The sequence below is a fragment of the Martes martes genome, assembly GCF_963455335.1.
Source record: "Martes martes genome assembly, chromosome: 4".
NCBI classification, from domain to species: Eukaryota; Metazoa; Chordata; class Mammalia; order Carnivora; family Mustelidae; genus Martes; species Martes martes.
In genome coordinates, this window is record NC_137891.1 from 107510017 (window position 1) to 107527883 (window position 17867).

At 37.1% G+C, this 17867-nt stretch overlaps 1 protein-coding gene across 2 annotated transcripts in view; it reads right to left on the minus strand.

Moving 5' to 3' along the window:
* The window catches only part of AGL (amylo-alpha-1,6-glucosidase and 4-alpha-glucanotransferase), a gene marked incomplete at its 3' end in the record, with an annotated part of 62136 nt that extends 45380 nt beyond the window's left edge, over positions 1-16756 (minus strand). For both annotated transcript variants that reach the window (XM_080799995.1, XM_080799996.1), the window contains exons 1-4: positions 16392-16756; positions 15684-15830; positions 1247-1457; positions 517-683 (exon numbers count right to left, since the gene is read on the minus strand). In XM_080799995.1, coding sequence (XP_080656121.1) covers positions 517-683; positions 1247-1457; positions 15684-15765 — 460 coding nt within the window. In that variant the 5' untranslated portion in view covers positions 15766-15830; positions 16392-16756. The remainder of the gene's footprint in view (positions 1-516; positions 684-1246; positions 1458-15683; positions 15831-16391) is intronic.
* Positions 16757-17867: the final 1111 nt, after the last annotated feature.

Here is a 17867-nt window from a genome sequence, read left to right on the forward strand (position 1 = left end):
GTATATCAGCATGTCTTGCTCCTACTTTTAATTCTCCACTATACTTGTGTTCTGTTTCAATTATGTCAGTGAATGTATCTCTTTCCTCATATCATATTCATCTTGAAAGTAGAAAATTAATATTACCCTTTGCATATACCCTTTGTATATGGGGTAGCACATACCTTCTATATGGAAGACAGTTACTCAATGTTGAATTAAAGTTATATATAATAATAATACATTTTCTAAAACATTTTAATAATTTACTACTAATTTTTATATGTCAAAGTAAAGTCTTATAGACAATAATGATCTCATTTTATTATTAGAGTTCCTTAATTTACTGAGTTGAACCATATAATTTACTATTTTGTAGGTTAAAAGTGGTTGTCTTAACAACTTTATACGATTCTATTTACATTACTAAATATACTAAGAAACAAAATTAAAAGGAGAATCATAGCTTTTGAAATCTGTATCACAGAAGATAATTATATTTATTTTAAAAAAGAAAAGAAAGATAGCTGACATTACCTGATTCTTTTGCAACCCTAAGTCTGCTTTCCCATTCATCAAAAGGTCCCAGACATTTGGCTAAAAACGTCTGGAGCGTAACACAGTCCAAGGGTAACACATGATTATCAGCACCAACATGTAAAACAGGATCCACAACTATATAACCCCCACCACTTTTCTCATTTCTAAGGAGAAAACAAAACAAAAACTTCTCAATTAATGATAGAAAAAAAAAATCCTCATCTGATAGTCTGATTTTTTTAATGAGAAGTGGAATTGTCCCGTTTAAAAATATATTTCTAAGAACATAAAATCATTTATAAAGTTGCAATGAAACTCAATAGAAAAGCCTCATTTTATCTTCTTCTAATCTCTACATAATGATATAATACATATAACATCTAATAATCCTGCTTTAAGGAAAAATAAGTGTACTAAAATCTGTCAGTACTATCAATGGCACCCAAGCAAATAGCATCTTATAATGAAGTTATATGAAAAGACTAGAATATTCAAGCATTTACTTAAAAAAAATACTCTGAATCTGCAATGAGTTTTATAATTACTTCTTAAGAACCAAAGAATCATATTCTATTTGCATCTCAAAAAATCCTGTAAAAATTGCACTGCCATGGTTTATATAGTAACTTTTTATAAGCTAGATAATTTAACTAGATAAAATAAATTAACTTTTATCCCACATTTCCGACATTAACTTTTATACCCACATACAGAACACCTGACTTACCCTTGAAGGAAGTAATACTGAAATGATCCAGCTTGCTGAAGATTAAGTTTACAGTATTTATCAGAATCATCTTCTCTCTCTGTTGGATTTTCCCATTCCAGGGAACGGAATTTTTCTCGATTAAATGCTTCTCCAGGAAATGGGTAATTTGTATACACAGTAACTGCTTTTCCCTGTAAAGTGGGGCCTAATCGGAACTGTAGTTCGAACCCTAAACAAAAAGCACATTTCAATAAACTCGTTGTAGGAACTTAAATTACCACATTAAAAAAATAGATGTTTTATTTAAAGTATTACATAAACTGTTTTCTCAACTATGTTTAAATAACTCCTAGGGATGCCTGTGTGGCTCCTTCACTTAAGTATCTGCCTTTGGGGGGCGCCTGGGTGGCTCAGTGGGTTAAGGCCTCTACCTTAGGCTCGGGTCATGGTCTCAGGGTCCTGGGATCGAGCCCTGCATGGGGCTCTCTGCTCAGTGGGGAGCCTGCTTCCCTTCCTCTCTCTCTGCCTGCCTCTCTCCTTGTGATCTCTGTCTGTCAAAAAAAAAAAAAAAAAGTATCTGCCTTTGGCTCAGGTCGTGACCCTGGGGTTCTGGCATAGAGTTTCGCATTGGGCTCCTTGCTCAGTGGGGAGCCTGCTTCTCCCTTTGCCTGCTGTGTGCGTTTGCTCTCTCTCTCTCTCTCTGACAAATAAGTAAATAAATAAAATCTTTTATTAAAGATTTTATATATTTATTTGAGAGAGAGAGAGAGAGAGAGAGCAAGCATGAGCAGGGAAGAGGCAAAGGGAGGGGAAAGGGAGAAGCAGACTCCCCACTGAGCAGGGAACCCAACAAGGGGCTTGATCCCAGGACCCTGGGATCATGACCTGAGCTGAAGACAGATGTGTAACCAACTGAGCCACACAGGAGCCCCACATAAATAAAATCTTTAAAAAAATAAAACAACTCCTAATAAATAATGCTGATTTGGAACTATTTTGCATTCTAATTTGGCTGAATTTTATATTTTAACAAACACTTTACATCATGGAACTGCTTGCTCTATACTGTCCTTCTCTTCTCCTGGAAACTGATTACTATTTGCATGGCTACTTTGGTATATGCAAATTCTTTTTCTTTTTCTTCTTCTTCTTCTTCTTCTTCTTCTTCTTTTTTTTTTAAAGATTTTAATTTATTTATTTGACACACAGAGAGAGACTGCACAAGTAGGGAGATCAGCAGGCAGAGGGAGAAGCAGGCTCCCCCTGAGCAGGCAGCCCAATGTGGGGCTCAATCCCAGGACCCTGGAATCATGACCTGAGCTGAAAGCAGATGTTTAATTGGCTGAGCCACCCAGGTACTCCTCTTTTTTCTTTAATAACATGTCTTCAAGTTTATTGAGAGTACTTTTAGAAAACTAGGATAGCACTAAAATAAAAAAACAAAATGAAATTTTACTGAACTTGAAATCTTTCTTTTTTAATTTTAATTCCAGTATAATTAACATATAGTGTTATATTATTTCCAGGTATAAAATATAGTGTTCAATAATTCTATATATTACTCAATGTGTGTACTTTTTTTTTTTTTTAAACCTATTTAACCCATCCCTCCACCTGCCTCCTCTCTGGTAACCATCAGTTTGTTCTTTGTACTTAAGAGTCTATTTTTTGGTTTGTCTCTTTTTTCTTCGTTTGTTTCTAAAATGCCACATATGAGTGAAATCATATGGTATTTGTCTTTCTCTGACTGACTTATTTCATTTGGGATTCATTCTCTAGATCCATCCATGTTGTTGCAAATGGCAAGATTTTGTTCTTTTTTATGGTTAACACCACATCTTCCTTATCAATTCATCTATGGATGGACACTTGGGTTTCTTCCATTTGGCTATTGTAGATAATGTCGCAATGAACATATGGGTGCATTTATCTTTTCAAGTTAGTGTTTTGATGTTCTTTGGGTAAATACGCAGTACAGGAATTACTGGATCATATGGTAGTTCTATTTCTAACTTTTGAGGAATCTCCATACTGTTTTCCTCAATGGCTACACTAGTTTACATTCCCACCAAATAGTACACATAGGTTTCTTTTTCTCCAGGGTGTGCAAAGTTCTTACATTACCTCATTTCCCATAACCCCTCAACCTTTCCAACCCCTTGCCCCCACCTCTGAATTGATTGCCCAAGGTGGGCATCTAAGTACTTAGAGACCTTTGCTAGTATTTTTCCAAACAGCAACAGAAAAAGTGAGTTTCTCTGTGGTGTCAGAGTGTGTGATAGTATGTAAAACTTGGGAAGTCCCACAGAACAACCATCTCACCACAAAGAGAAAGCCAGTCTTTCTAAGAGAAAACAACCTTTAGAGAGGCAGTTTTCAGATTTCTAACAGGAGTTCCAGAGGCATTTGAGCCCCTAATACTGTTCTGGATGTCTGCTCAAATCCACAAGTGTGGTAATAAAGGGTTAACAAGTGGCTGTGTGAGGCTAGGGTTGGGGGTTGGGAGTGCTGAGCCCTGACTGAGCAGTGTTTGCTGACTTTCTGGGGGAAACAATCTTGCTGTGATCAACCTTAAACTACCAATGTGATATCACTGAGCATGGAATTGGGAAGACATATGCACAATCATCTCTTGTGAGTCAACACAAGTTATTCCAGCAAACTACTGCCTCTATCCCTACTCCTCATGGTTTAGTATTTAATATTTAAGACTTTCTTCAAATTCTGAGGGCCAAAACATTACTGCTTTTACCTGTTAGGCTATTTCTATTAAAATATATCTGAGACTTCTATAATGTGTTACAAGTATTTTGCCATGGGATGAAAAAAATCAACACATTATAGTTATAATTTTACTGTGAAATAAAAAATTGTGATTGGTTCAGGGCAGTTTTAAATCTTGACTATAATTTTAGAATGTGAAAATTCTGACAGTATATACTAAAGTCTGTTAGAAATATAAGGAATGTAAGAGTATATTTATCATGATGAGCACTGAGTAATGTACAGAATTGTTGAATCAGTATATGTACACCTGAAACTAATATAACACTGTTATATTAGTTAACACTGTTAACTATACTGGAATTAAAACAAAACCCTAATAAAAAAAGAAATATAAGGCTTATAAATTTTAATCATGAATGTAACATTTCAATTAGTAAAAGGTAATAACCAATGAAAGCAGGAAAATTTAGTTTTGCTGATTATAATCTTTAAGCTTAAGGAAAAAAAAATTTTTTAAAGATTTTATTTATTTATTTGAGAGACAGAGATCACAAGTAGGCAGAGAGGCAGGCAGAGAGAGAGAGGAGGAAGCAGGCTCCCCACTGAGCAGAGAGCCCGATATGGGGCTTGATCCCAGGACCCTGGGATCATGACCTGAGCTGAAGGCAGAGGCTTAACCTACTGAGCCACTCAGGTGCCCCAAGTTTAAGGAAATTTTAAAAATTTATTTATTTTTTTATTATTGAAGCATATTTGACATGTTATATTACTTTCAAGTGTATAACATAGTGATTCAACAATTCTACACACTACACAATGCTCACCGCAATAAGGGTAGTCATCATACCAAGTTATTACAATATTATTGACTATATTCCCTATGCTATACTTTTCATCTCTGGGACTTACTTATTTTATAACTGGAAATGTCTACTTCTGAAGAAACTTTCTGAGAAGAAAGAAGCATACTAATATCTATACTTTTAATGTTCAATTTATTAAACATCTAGCAAAGTATAGAAAATTATGTAAGGAGTGCCCACCATATACTGGAAACAAAATAGACAATGATCTCTGCCCTGGTGGAGCTTGAGTTCTAACGGGGGAAGGCAGCATTAAACAATGAACATGACAAATAAGTAAGAAAAAACAGTATGCCAGGGAGGGATAAATGCTAAGAGAAAAAAGAAAAAAATCAGAGCAGTGTAAGGAAAATGGGGGAAAAGAAGAGATGGCGGGGGTATGGTAGCAATTTTAATAGATTGGTTGTTAAGAAGTTGAAAAGCTTGAGAGAAGCAAGGGAGTTAGCCTCATGGCTATTCATGGCCATCTATGGAAAGTATTGACCAAGCAAAGGAAACAGAGAGGACTTAGGATGGAAGCATGCCTGGTGGTTCCAGAAATAACAAGAAGCTCAGTATGTCTGGATTGGAATAAACTAGGAGAGAAGTAGTAGGATATAAGGAAAGAAAGGTAACAGGAAAGTCAGATCATGAGTTTATAGGCCATTGGAAGTATTTTGGCTTCTTCTCTGACCAAAATGGGGAGCCAATGAACAGTTTTGAGCAGAGATATCACATGACCTAACTTGTGTATTAAATCACTTTGTATATCCCTCTGAGTATGTCTGTTTCTGGCCTTAATGGAGTAACTGGTATTAGATTTGCCCTCTGCTGAGAAACTAGAAGAAATATATAAGACAACTGTTTTCAGAAATAAGTAGTGAAGCACTGTCATACCTGAGAGAAGGGTGATTCCTATGAACCCTCTACATTTTAGACTGGGTAAACTTTCTGGGCTATGACACAGGGAGCAGGAACAGTAGTCTGAGTTGAGGAGACAGAGATTAGAGTTTGGGGAGGATGAAGAAACTTCAATTTTCAGAGCAGAGTATGGCACAGAAGAAAGCTATGCAAAGAAGGAGCTCCAGAAAATTACCTAGGGTCATCTTGAATCTGCCTGAATACCAGGCTGACATGGGAAGTGTTTGACTATAGGAGGCTGGGCAAAGAATAACTACTAGTAACTACTAGAAACTATCAATTGACCAGTTCCCAGAGCCTACTCAGGCCTGCGAGACATTGCACCTTTCAAGCAGCCAGAGTTAAGAGACATTGTTGAACACCTGCTGTATTCAAAAGAGTCATGTCTTATGTAAAAGGGCTAATATAGCCCTAGAGTAAGAACTACTATACACTTACTCTATCAAAGCTTAAAATAGCCTCAAAAGGATAAGCTGACCCACAGATAATGTACATGGCTGCTAAAACAAAAGGCATCACTCCTTTAAAGGAAGACAAAAAAATCCAGAGATATAGTAACAAAACATTCACAATGTCTACCATCCAATAAAAAACTGCTAAACAGAAAGAGGAGGTGAGAGCGTAAATGACACAGATATCTGGGGGTAGGGCATTCCACGCAGAGGAAACAGAATATGAAAAGGACCTGAGACTCCTGCTTCTGGCAAAGATGGAATGAATAACAGGGATTGGATTTACGCTCTTCCTTGAAACTTAAAGGAAAGAAACCAGGAAAAAACAGACAAAATACATGAAATGATAGTTTTCAAGTCTGGACATCAGGCAACAAACAGCAGTGATCCCTAAGAGACAGAACATAAGCAATGTGAACCTTACAAATGCCCCTTCTTACTACCTTGGAAGAAGTTCCAGGTTGAGGCACAAGGAGGAGAATGAGGCAGAGCTCAACTAACTTTCTGAGCTGAGAAGATGGAGCTAAGAATCTGTAGAGACCAAAGCAGCTAGTTTGCAGAAGAGAATAGTTAGTGAGGAGGAGAAAGCTGCACAGAGACAGAACTCCAGAGATTTGCTGAAGGTCTCCCTTCCGTATTCAGCAGAGTACTGATCAGTGCATGTCTGAGACCAGGAAGAGCACTTGTTTGCACCAGCCAGATTGGAAAAATTAATAATTCATGAGGCACTGGGGAGACAGTTCAGAGGCTCTTGTTTCAGTGGTGGAGAATAATGAGCCCTAGACCGGGCACAGACTAGACTAGCTTCACAAATCATAAGAGTAAAGCTCAAAAGTATTAAAATATTTCCAAGTAACTTAACTTCATTACAAAACAAAGACAAAAAAACATTTATAAGAATCCAAAACTACCCAGCATCCAACAAGGTAAAATTCATAATGTCTGGCATCCAATCAACCCAGGAATGACATAGATGTTGAACTAGAAGATAAGAAAGGACATCAGTTATCCTAACTGTATTCCATATGTTCAAAAAGTTATTTCAAGACACGGAAAATATTGAAACACAGAACAAAAGATCCAAATAAAACTTTAAAAATGAAAACTATAAGGTCTGAGATGAAAAATCTACAACATGGAATTAATGGATGGTGAGACATGGCAGAAAAAAAATTAGTGACTTTCAAGACACAGGAATAGAAATATGCAAAACAGAACAGAGAAAAAAGAATCCAAAAATTGAAAAATCATCAGTGATGTGTGGAACAAGTCAAGTGGCCTAATATACAGGTAATTAGAGACTTAAAAGAAGAGGAAAGAGAGGGGGAATATCAAGTGTTTAAAGAAATAATGGGTTGAAAAATCCCCAAATTTGATAAAAACAACAAATTAACAGATCAAAGGAGTTCAAAAAACCCCGTCAAGAAACATGAAAGAAATCACACCAAGAAACATCAAAATCAAGTTGCTCAAAACCAGTGATAAAGAGAATATCTTACAAGTAGCCAGAGGGAGGGGAAATGTCACAATAAATTCAGAGGAAGAATGATAAAGATGACAGATTCTCCTGGGACACAATAAAAGTAAGAAGACAGTGGCGCAGTATCTTTAAAGTTACAGTAGATTCTTGGACAATATGGGTTTGAACTGTCCAGGTCTGCTTACACATTTTTTTTAACGTACAGTACTTTAAATATATTTTCTTTTCCTCATGATTTTTTAAAAATATTTTATTTATTTGAGAGAAAGAGAATGAGTGATGGTGAGGCACGGAGGGAGGGGGAGAAGCAGACTCCCTACTGAGCAGAGAGCTCTAACCAGGGCTGGATCCTAGGACCTGGAGATCATGACCCCAGCTGAAGGCAGGGGCTTAACCGACTGAACCACCTGGATGCCCCTCCTTATGACTGTTAGTAACATTCTCTTTTCTATAGCTTACTCACTATTAGATTGCAGCATATAATATATATAACATATAAAATATGTGTTATCTGTAAGGCTTCTGGTCAACAGTATGCTATTAGTAGTTAAGTTTGGGGGGAGTCTAAAGTTACACTTGGATTTTTGGCTGCGTGGGGAGGTGGGTCAGTGCCCCTAACCTCTGCACTGTTTAAGGGTCAACTGTACTGAAAGATTAAAACTGTCAGCCTGGAATTCTTTACCTGGTGAAAATATCTTTCAACAATAAAAGTAATTTTTCAGAATCTGATTTGTCAGAAAAGATGTTACAGGGGCACCTGGGTGGCTCAGTGGGTTAAAGCCTCTGCCTTCGGCTCAGGTCATGATTCCGGGGTCCTGGGATCGAGCCCCGCATCGGGCTCTCTGCTCAGCGGGGAGCCAGCTTCCCTTCCTCTCTCTGCCTGCCTCTCTGCCTACTTGTGATCTCTGTCAAATAAATAAATAAAATCTTAAAAAAAAAAGAAAAGAAAAGAAAAAATGTTACAAATAAGCAAGGCTGAAGCTACAATGAACCCTACTGTGGTAGATATGAATCAGAGACAGAAATGTCCGTATCAGCATCAGTTTGATTCAAAGCAAATCCTGAAATGCAGAACATGTAGACGTTTCAGTCATGTTTAAAATTGTTCTTTGGGGGGCGCCTGGGTGGCTCAGTGGGTTGGGGCCTCTGCCTTCAGCTCGGGTCGTGGTCTCGGGGTTCTGGGATCGAGCCCCGCGTCGGGCTCTCTGCTCGGCGGGGAGCCTGCTTCCTCCTCTCTCTCTCTGCCTGCCTCTCTGTCTACTTGTGATCCCTCTCTCTGTCAAATAAAAAAATTAAAAAAAAAAATTGCTCTTTGGTAGAAGTAAACCCCTCCCAATGATGTTTGACAGATGGTAAATTCTACATCACAACATTAAATACCAGGTAAGCTATTCTTTGTGAACACAAGATTTCAACAAAAGACATTAAGAGAATGCTGGACTCTTTCAATTTATGGTAATCCAATCAAATACCTCTATTTTGCCTAAAGAAATACAAATACTGTGTTTTGCATAATGCAGACAATGTGAGGAATGGAAGTTCTAGGCACTCCTTGAAAAAAGTTATAATTTAGTGATAAGTACTGCTAACCATACTCTTGGATTGCACTAAATTATGAATACAATTTTTTTTATAGCAAATGGCTTTAGCAAGTAAGAAACAAATTATCCAAATGGCATTATTAAGTAACTGAAAAAATCTAGGGAGTCGCTTTTACTTCTTTTGTTTTGTTTTGTTTTGTTTTTTTAAAGATTTTATTTATTTATTTGACAGAGAGAGATCGCAAGTAGGCAGAGAGAGAGAGAGAGAGAGAGGAGGAAGCAGGCTTCCTGCCGAGCAGAGAGCCTGATGCGGGACTCGATCCCAGGACTCTGGGATCATGACCTGAGCCGAAGACAGAGGCTTAACCCACTGAGCCACCCAGGCGCCCTTACTTCTTACATTGTACAGGGAAACTTATAATTTCTTTTCCAAGTAGCTATATACACAAATTTTTCTATATGTAATTTGGCATAAATATACTAAGTGTTAATAAGACTTATGTTTGGGGCACCTGGGTGGCTCAGTGGGTTAAAGCCTCTGCCTTCGACTCCGGTCATGATCTTAGGGTCCTGGGATCGAGCCCCACATCGGGCTCTCTGCTCAGCGGGGAGCCTTCTTCCCTCCCTCTCTCTGCCTGCCTCTCTGCCTACTTGTGATCTCTCTCTCTCTGTCAAATAAATAAATAAAATCTTTAAAAAAAAAATAAGGCTTATGTTTGACTCAATAATTTCATATACATGTATATTTTGTGAGGAATTAATCAATAATGTAAACACAGTATATTCATAACAGCTTTGTTTATTACAATTAAGTAAACTGACAACAAACTAAATATCTAATGATTGGAAATGATTAAATAAATTATGGTACAAATTATGGTCTTATCCAAGGTAGAATATTATAAGCCATTATAAGTCATGTCATCTAAAGATATTTAATAACATGGCTATTTTTATTCTGTTTTGTTCATTTTACGCATCTATATAGATCTTTTGAAATCCTTTCTGGATAAAAGCATGGCCGAAATGTGTAAGCCAGGAGGTGGAATTCACACACCATTATACTTTAAGCAGGTTTCAACTTGCTTGTATAGTATAAACCCAATTTTGTTTTGAAACAATGACCACAGAGAAAAGGCTTTGTATACGCTGTATAATTTTATAATTGGGGAAACATCATTTTAAAGTTAGAGGCACAATTATGAAGAGATCGTTTGAGAAATAATTGCTGAAGGAATTAAAACACAAAATTTTAATGCTCAGTGACTGTGAGAATCATAAATATCTACATCTTTACAATAATGATTACATTTATTACAGAATAAGTGGTATCATTTTGAACAGGTACAAACATCAGAGATTAGTTGTCTGAGCATATTTAAACAACCTGTCCCCTGTTCAGTTTATACAAATATTGTTTTTATCATTACACAAGGATTCGGAGAACTTGTAGTACAAAGGTTAAAACTCATCCAAAATCTCAAAACAGTATTTGGATCAGTGGTATACCCTCAGAAAAAAACTGATAGCATTCTCTAAATATGAATATTTATTTATAGAATACACATGTATGATGATTTAATAGATTATATAAATTATAAAATAAAATTGGGATAAGATATAAATAAAATAAGCAATATTTTAAATAACTAATTCTATTTATTAATGGATGGAAAATTTTTTTTAGCTCTCAAATATTGATAATATTTGTCAGTGACAGCAATGTGATTAAATAAATTTCATTAATTTTAAGTCTTGGTTTAATATTTTATGATAAAGTAATTTAAAGATTTCAACATCTGTTTATTGATATTTGGCTTAGTGTTCTCAGACTTGAAAAAACACCACGAAAAGATACTCAAATTCAAATGGAAGAAGCTCTTGGTGGCTATGTTTACTAATCCATGACATTAACTTTTCAACCCATTCACCAATTATGTAAAGATTTTTGTTGAAATGTCAGCAAACTATATGCAGCCTGTTTCTGTAAATAAAGTTTTATTGGAACACAGCCACACCCATTCCCTTATGTGTTATTTATGGTTGCTTTCATGATACAATGGCAGAGTTGAGTAGTTGTAACAGAAAGTATATGGCCTGCAAAGCTGACATATTTGCTATATCTGCTATCTGAAGCTTTACAGGAAAAAAATGTGCTAGACTCTGTTCAATAGTATTAATTTTCATCAAAAAGCAGTTAACTTTCTCACTCATGTTTACCTCACAAATTGTGTTTATTGTGTTTATTTTTTCAGAAGTTTTTTTTTTTTGGAAAATATTTTCTAAGTATTGTACTATTGAAAGCTACATGTCATCCCTGAAAAAGACAAATCTAAAACAATAAATATCAAACACTTTCTAGCTCATCTTCAAGTTTGACAACCTCTTGAGGTAAAAGAGGCATTTATGGTTATTCTACCTTTTTTTTACGAAGTACTGTACAGACTCTACTATTTAAGATAATATTATTTGTTTATGTACTTAACCTGGTTTAGCTAAGAATGTAACCTGTGGCAACATACTGCAAGCAAACCAGACATGGTGTGATTGTAAAACCCTTCCAGACCTACAACCTCCACTCTTTTCTCAGAAAATGTCCTTTTTGTTTATAACTCATCTGACACACAAACAAAAAGCATTGATGTCAATTTATGGATTACCAAAATATAACTGCTTTTTTAAAAGTCTTTTTAAAAACGTTATTTATTTTTTTAGTGATCTCTATACCCAACGTGGGGCTCGAACTCATGACCCTGAGATCGAGTTGCATGCTCTGCTTGAACCAGGCAGGTGCCCCCAGATTTAATAACTTTTTTAAAAACAAAAACAGATGAAACAAAAAAAGGAAAAAGAAAGGAAAAATCATGTACTTTTTTCCTACATTCCAGTAGATAGATCAGTGTTTTACCCTCAAGGGCACATAGCCATTCTGTAGACCTCTAGTACAACTCCCTGAAACTAAAATTTTTATATACAGTACATGAAACATTAGAATACCTAGAGTACGTCAGATTCCATAATTACTCAATTTACTAAAATTAGCTTAGGTCATAGCAGTACATGGTGTGGCTATCTTATGCCTCATAGAACACTAGGAATACTTTACTCAGATTAGCCATTCCCTCCTGTAGGCAACTAGTAAAATGAGTGATTAAACTATTTAATATAAACTAAATTTTTCCATCTTGTTCCCTCCACTAAATTTATATAAGCTCAAGCTCCTAATCAAGAAACCTTTATAAGTATTTTCTTTAAAAAAAAATTGTAAGTTGAAATTTGACCAACCATTATAAAAATGGAAGAACTCCAGGTTTGGGGAAAACTGATTTTGTTCATTATTCTGCCACCGAATGAAATAGGAAATATAGGGGAAGGCTATGATTTGGCTAGGAAAAAATCATTATTTGGTCTTGTACTTGTTGAATTAGAAGAATCTATAGAGATATTAGCCTTGAAAATGAGGAGGAATCCTTTCTTAGGGAAAAGTGAAAAGAAAAGAAAAATGAAGAAAGACTTGGTGACCAATTAAATATGAAAGAACCAAAAACTGGCAATTTCTTCACACCTAATTGGTCGCCAAGTCCTATGAATTTAAAAATGTCTCATACTCTATTCCCTTTTCTCTGTAGTTAAACTCTTATCTTTAACCAGACATCTTTTCAAAATAGCCTTCTTGATGATTTCTTGTCTCCAATGTCCCTTCATCTCTCACATTATAATTACCTTTTATAACAACATGATCACCTTATTACTGCACCCAAAAAACTGACATGTTCCCATTTATATCATTTGGTTGAATTTACTGGTTTTAACTAGAGTTACAGACTGAACCACATCATTCTTATTTTATAAACCCTTCATAGTTCCCTCTTCAAATAAATTTGCTGAATTTACACTTTTTGCTAGCTTTGACTTGTGTTTTGGTAATCAATTAGCAAGGATTTACTGACTGTTGTACATTGTACTCGGTTTATAATACTTTCCCTATCCTCACAGATCTTAAACTCTAGCTGGACACTATAAGACTGATAAGCTTTTAGAAACTGCTACGTTGTTCAGGATTTAATTGTTCTGTGACTACTCTGTGATTGGAAATCAAAGAAAGGAGATAACAAAAAGTTAAGGAAAGACCTCATGGAGGAGGCGGAATTTTAGCTGAAAGTTGAGATATATAGGAATCTGACAAGGTGAGGGTGTCAGGAAAGCTATGAGAAAAGCCAGGGGGGAAGGAATTAACAAGGGAACTATAAAGATGTAGGACACTAGTAATGGGGAGCAATGAGATAACCACCTTGGCTAGGGAAGATGGATTCCATTACAGAATGTCTTGGAAGCCAGCCAGAGGCATTTAAATTTGACTTTATATACAAACATCAATAAATGAAAAGGGAAGAGATGGCATAAGAAGATTATTCTTTTATTCTTTTTTAAGATTTTATTTATTGGTCAGAGAGAGAGAGTGCGTGTATAAGCACTGGGAGTGGCAGGCAGAGGGAGAAGCAGGTTCCCCACTGAGCAAGGAACCTGATGCAGGGCTCGTTCTGGGGGCCCTGGGATCATGGCCTGAGACGAAAGCAGCCACTTAACCAACTGAGCCACGCAGGGCCCCAAGAAGATTATTCTAGAATCCATATTCAGGCATATGAAAGAGAGACACAGGCAAAGAGAGACATTTGGAAAGAAATTAACAGTGCTTAAAGAGACTGCAGTTAAAGAGAAGAAATTGTCAAAGAAGAGTACAAAGTTTCAAAGGTCTTGAAACTATGGAAATGGAGATATCACGAGAATGAACAGGATGGGAAATAAACAAGGTTTGAGAATGGGGAGGAGATGGTTTTGGATGTTAGACTTAAGCATCTCCAAGTGGAGCTAGCCTGAGTCTATTCTATAGTGTAATACCTGGATGAAGCCAAGAAACCAGGGCAAAATAGATAGGTATAGTGATCTATCAATGCCTTTTACCAATTTAGGACTTTAAAACCATATATTAGGGGCGCCTTGGCGGCTCAGTTGGTTGGGCGGCTGCCTTCGGCTCGGTCATGATCCTGGAGTCCTGGGATCTAGCACTGCATCGGGCTCCCAGCTCCACAGGGAGTCTGCTTCTCCCTCTGACCTTCTCCCCTCTTGTGCTCTCTCTCTCTCACTCTCTTTCTCTCTCGATTAGAAGAATGCAATCTTGAAAAAAAAATAAAACCATATGTTATTAATTTTGAGGTTCAAAATCCAGGAAGGTAGAGGAGCAGAAATTAACATCTTCACTTCACAAATAAATGTTAATAATTCATGGATTTTCCCAAAGTCAAAAAAGCTGTTAGCAGCAGAGCCAAGAAAATTCTAGTTCTGTACTCTTGCCATTATACTCCTGGCTTTCAAGAAGCAAGCAAAATTCAAGGCTCTTCTTCCAAAAAGAGCCATCAGCATAAAAGCAACAAATGAGGCTATGAGAATGTGTAATTCTTTGAGGGCATTAAAAGAGAAAAAGAAAGGATTTCTTGCAGATACATAGAATTAATTAAAATGAGGAAGGAAGAGAGCTCAACAAGAGACACCAAGAAGTTGACAAGAGTACTCAAGAAGGTAGGAAAAAAAAATCAAAACCGGGAAAGTGCAAAGTCAGGAAAGCCAAAAATGGAGTAAGTACTCAGTGATCTTAAATGCCAAAGTTGGAAGAAGGTGATTTGGCATGGAAATAACGCATTTGATGGTTGAATTTTTTTTTTCTTCAAATATTTAACTCAAGATAATGGGGGAAAAATCCTTCAATGTTTACTATCAATGTCTGTTTTACTATTAAAAGGGGCTTCTTTTATATTTCATACATTAAATTTCTACTTCACAAGTTATATTAACATAAATGAGTGTGGAATGTTTTTCAATCTTGAAAAAGTATAAAGTCTAAAAAAGAAAGAGCTCAAATATATTTCAACGTAATCTGATCAATTTTTTCACTTTTTATTTGGCAAAAAATATTTTCAGCGTTTTCTTCGCCATTTTTTGAGAGGCTTTCCAGAAACCTAAGTAATAGTTTGCCTTTTGCTGTGATCCATTTTACTAAGTCAAAGTTCCAGTAAAGGAAAAGAATGAGGGCTATAAAAAGCAAAACTATACATATACTCCAAGTAAAATTAGAGATGAAGTAATTTACCAAGTTTTTATAATAATTGTTAATAGAAATAATATGGTCAATGTCTTGATCCTATATGCAACTTCTGTCGTAAGTGGAAATTACCATGGAAAGAAAGTGAGCTACTTTATCCTTGTTCTAACATGACAAACACAAAATATTTTCAATTTTATAACTAAAATTAACTCTCATTAGTGATATTTTTAGAATACAGCACCATCTTTGCACTGATCAAATTTAGAAAGGTCCTTGGCAATTATATCTATCTTAAGTTTAAAAAAATTTAATATGACATTTAATTAAAAATTTAAAAGACACATTAAAAAAGTTTAAAAGGCACAGAGCTAACTAAATAACTTGCTACTGACCTTGTTCAAGTCTGAAGAGGGTCTTTTCCAGCTTTTCCATTTCGTTCAGAAGTAAAATTCTAACCTGTTTACTGTGTCCCATTTTGGCTTCCAGAAGACTTCAAATCTTTCAGAATTAAAAGAACTCCGAAATAGAATGAGTTACCCCTATGAAACAAAAAAGGAATTAAGATAAAGAAAATAACTATCATCTTAAATTCTTTAAGGCTGACAGCCGCACTTACATGTTCTAAACGTGTTTTAACCCTAGCAGAGCAAAGAGAAAGAATGAATTTTATAAGTAAGACCTGAGAAGGCAAATTAATAGTTGTTTCCTCCCTTCGAGCACAATAGGACCGAGGCAAAACTACTGTATTATAGATTCTTATAATTAAAACAAAACACAAAACTAAATCATTCTCAGAGAAAAGCAATATGTTTTGGAAAGCCTGGATTTGGGCTGGGGGGAAAATTCCCGGTCCCAAGCCAAAAGGCTCTGAAGACCACAAATGGCACTTCTGCTTACAAGAGATTAGTCTGCTCAAAGATAACAGGTGGGAGAGTTCCCCATTCCCAAATTCGGGTTGGAAGCCACCAATGGGGAGATGAGAACAGAGGGAAGCAGTTGTTGCCCCTGGAATAGCTGCTGCAGACATAGGATGTACAGACAGAGCTATAGATAGAAAGAACGCATTTCCCAGAGACGCCAGCGGCATTCCTAGCACTTACACTGAGCAAGTTATACGTGCAGCTTCTGGGACACTGCAGGACCCGCCACTCTGGTGTTGGAGTCGGGGGAGGAGACGTGAAGGAAAGCAAAAAGGGAAAGGCAGGCTGCCCAGGCGCAGAAAGCAGCCCCAGACTAGGAAGGCCGGGCGCCGTGAAGGGCAAAGGGCGGGGCGGCGGCAGCCGGGCCAGGGCCGAGGCCGCTGTGTGAATGGCAGAGAGCTTCTCCGTGACTCCGCCTCGCGCTGGTCCCTCAGGAGACCCTCGACCCCACCCGGCCTCGAGTGCACACGACGGGGTGGGAGCTGTCAGATCCCCTCACCCACTTCCGGGAGGCTCCGCACCGGCTCGTCGCGACCGCTAGTCTCGCGAGACTGTGGTCAGCCGGGCCGGGGTCCGGGAGGCGGCTGCAGCCCAGGCAGGGAGCTTTGTTTTTTTTTTGTTTTTTGTTTTTTGTTTTTTTTCTCGCCGCTAGGGAGGTGTGAGGTCCGGCTCCTGTACTTCCTTTACTCGCCCGAGAGCTCGTGTTTGAACATCGAAATGGTGCGGTGGAAGGCTGCCGCTAGGTTGAGCTGCACAACAGGGTCGTTATGTGGAACGGCTGAATGGTGGGAGGCAAGCGACCTGGCTTCTGGTGCTGCTTCTACCACGATGTGTTTTGTGTTTTTGTTTTCATTTTTAAATTTTAAAAATGTCTATTAATTAATTAATTATGTGGTTCAAATTTGCTTGGCCCCAGTTCTCTGAATCTTGATTTCCCCATGTCTAAAATAAGGGGCCTGGCTACCGTCTCTGACATTGCATCCTTCAAGTGTCTACCAACTCTAGTGCTAACACAGGGCTCATCTTGAATGCAGACATGCAACTACTAGGTAGGTGAAGTGTGGCCAGTTTACAAACCCTTGAGGGTGTAAATACCACTTGTACAACCTCTGGTTGTATCTGATGTACATTGCATAGACCTGAAGGTTGTATGGGATTAAGGATAAGGAGGACACCTGTGGAGATGAACGCTGGGTGTTATACACAACTAATGAATCCTTGAACACTACATCAAAAACTACTGATGTACATATGCTGGCTAATTGAACGTGATAATTAAAAAAAAGACAGGAGAGCAATTGTTATACAGTATGGGCTCAATAAATATAACTACAATTGCTTTAAAAAAAAGATCTATACTGGCTATTGTTGCACATATTTTAGGCCAGAAATTTAAGATGTGGTGCAGATGCCTATGGAGATTTAATGCAAAAACCTGTCTTCTAGAGTGTTTTGAGGACACCTAAGGATCATGAGAAAACGGACAAAGGTTTTGAGTGTGGAGAAAAATCTTGCTTCCCTTATTGTGGAAATACTGTAGGTCTAAAAACAATAATGGGTTAAAAACTAAAGATCCTGAAGTGCTTGTTTCAGTAGATTTCTGAGAATGGTTAGTTGCAAGTGGTCCAAAACGGAGTTTGGGAACCTGTAGTTCAC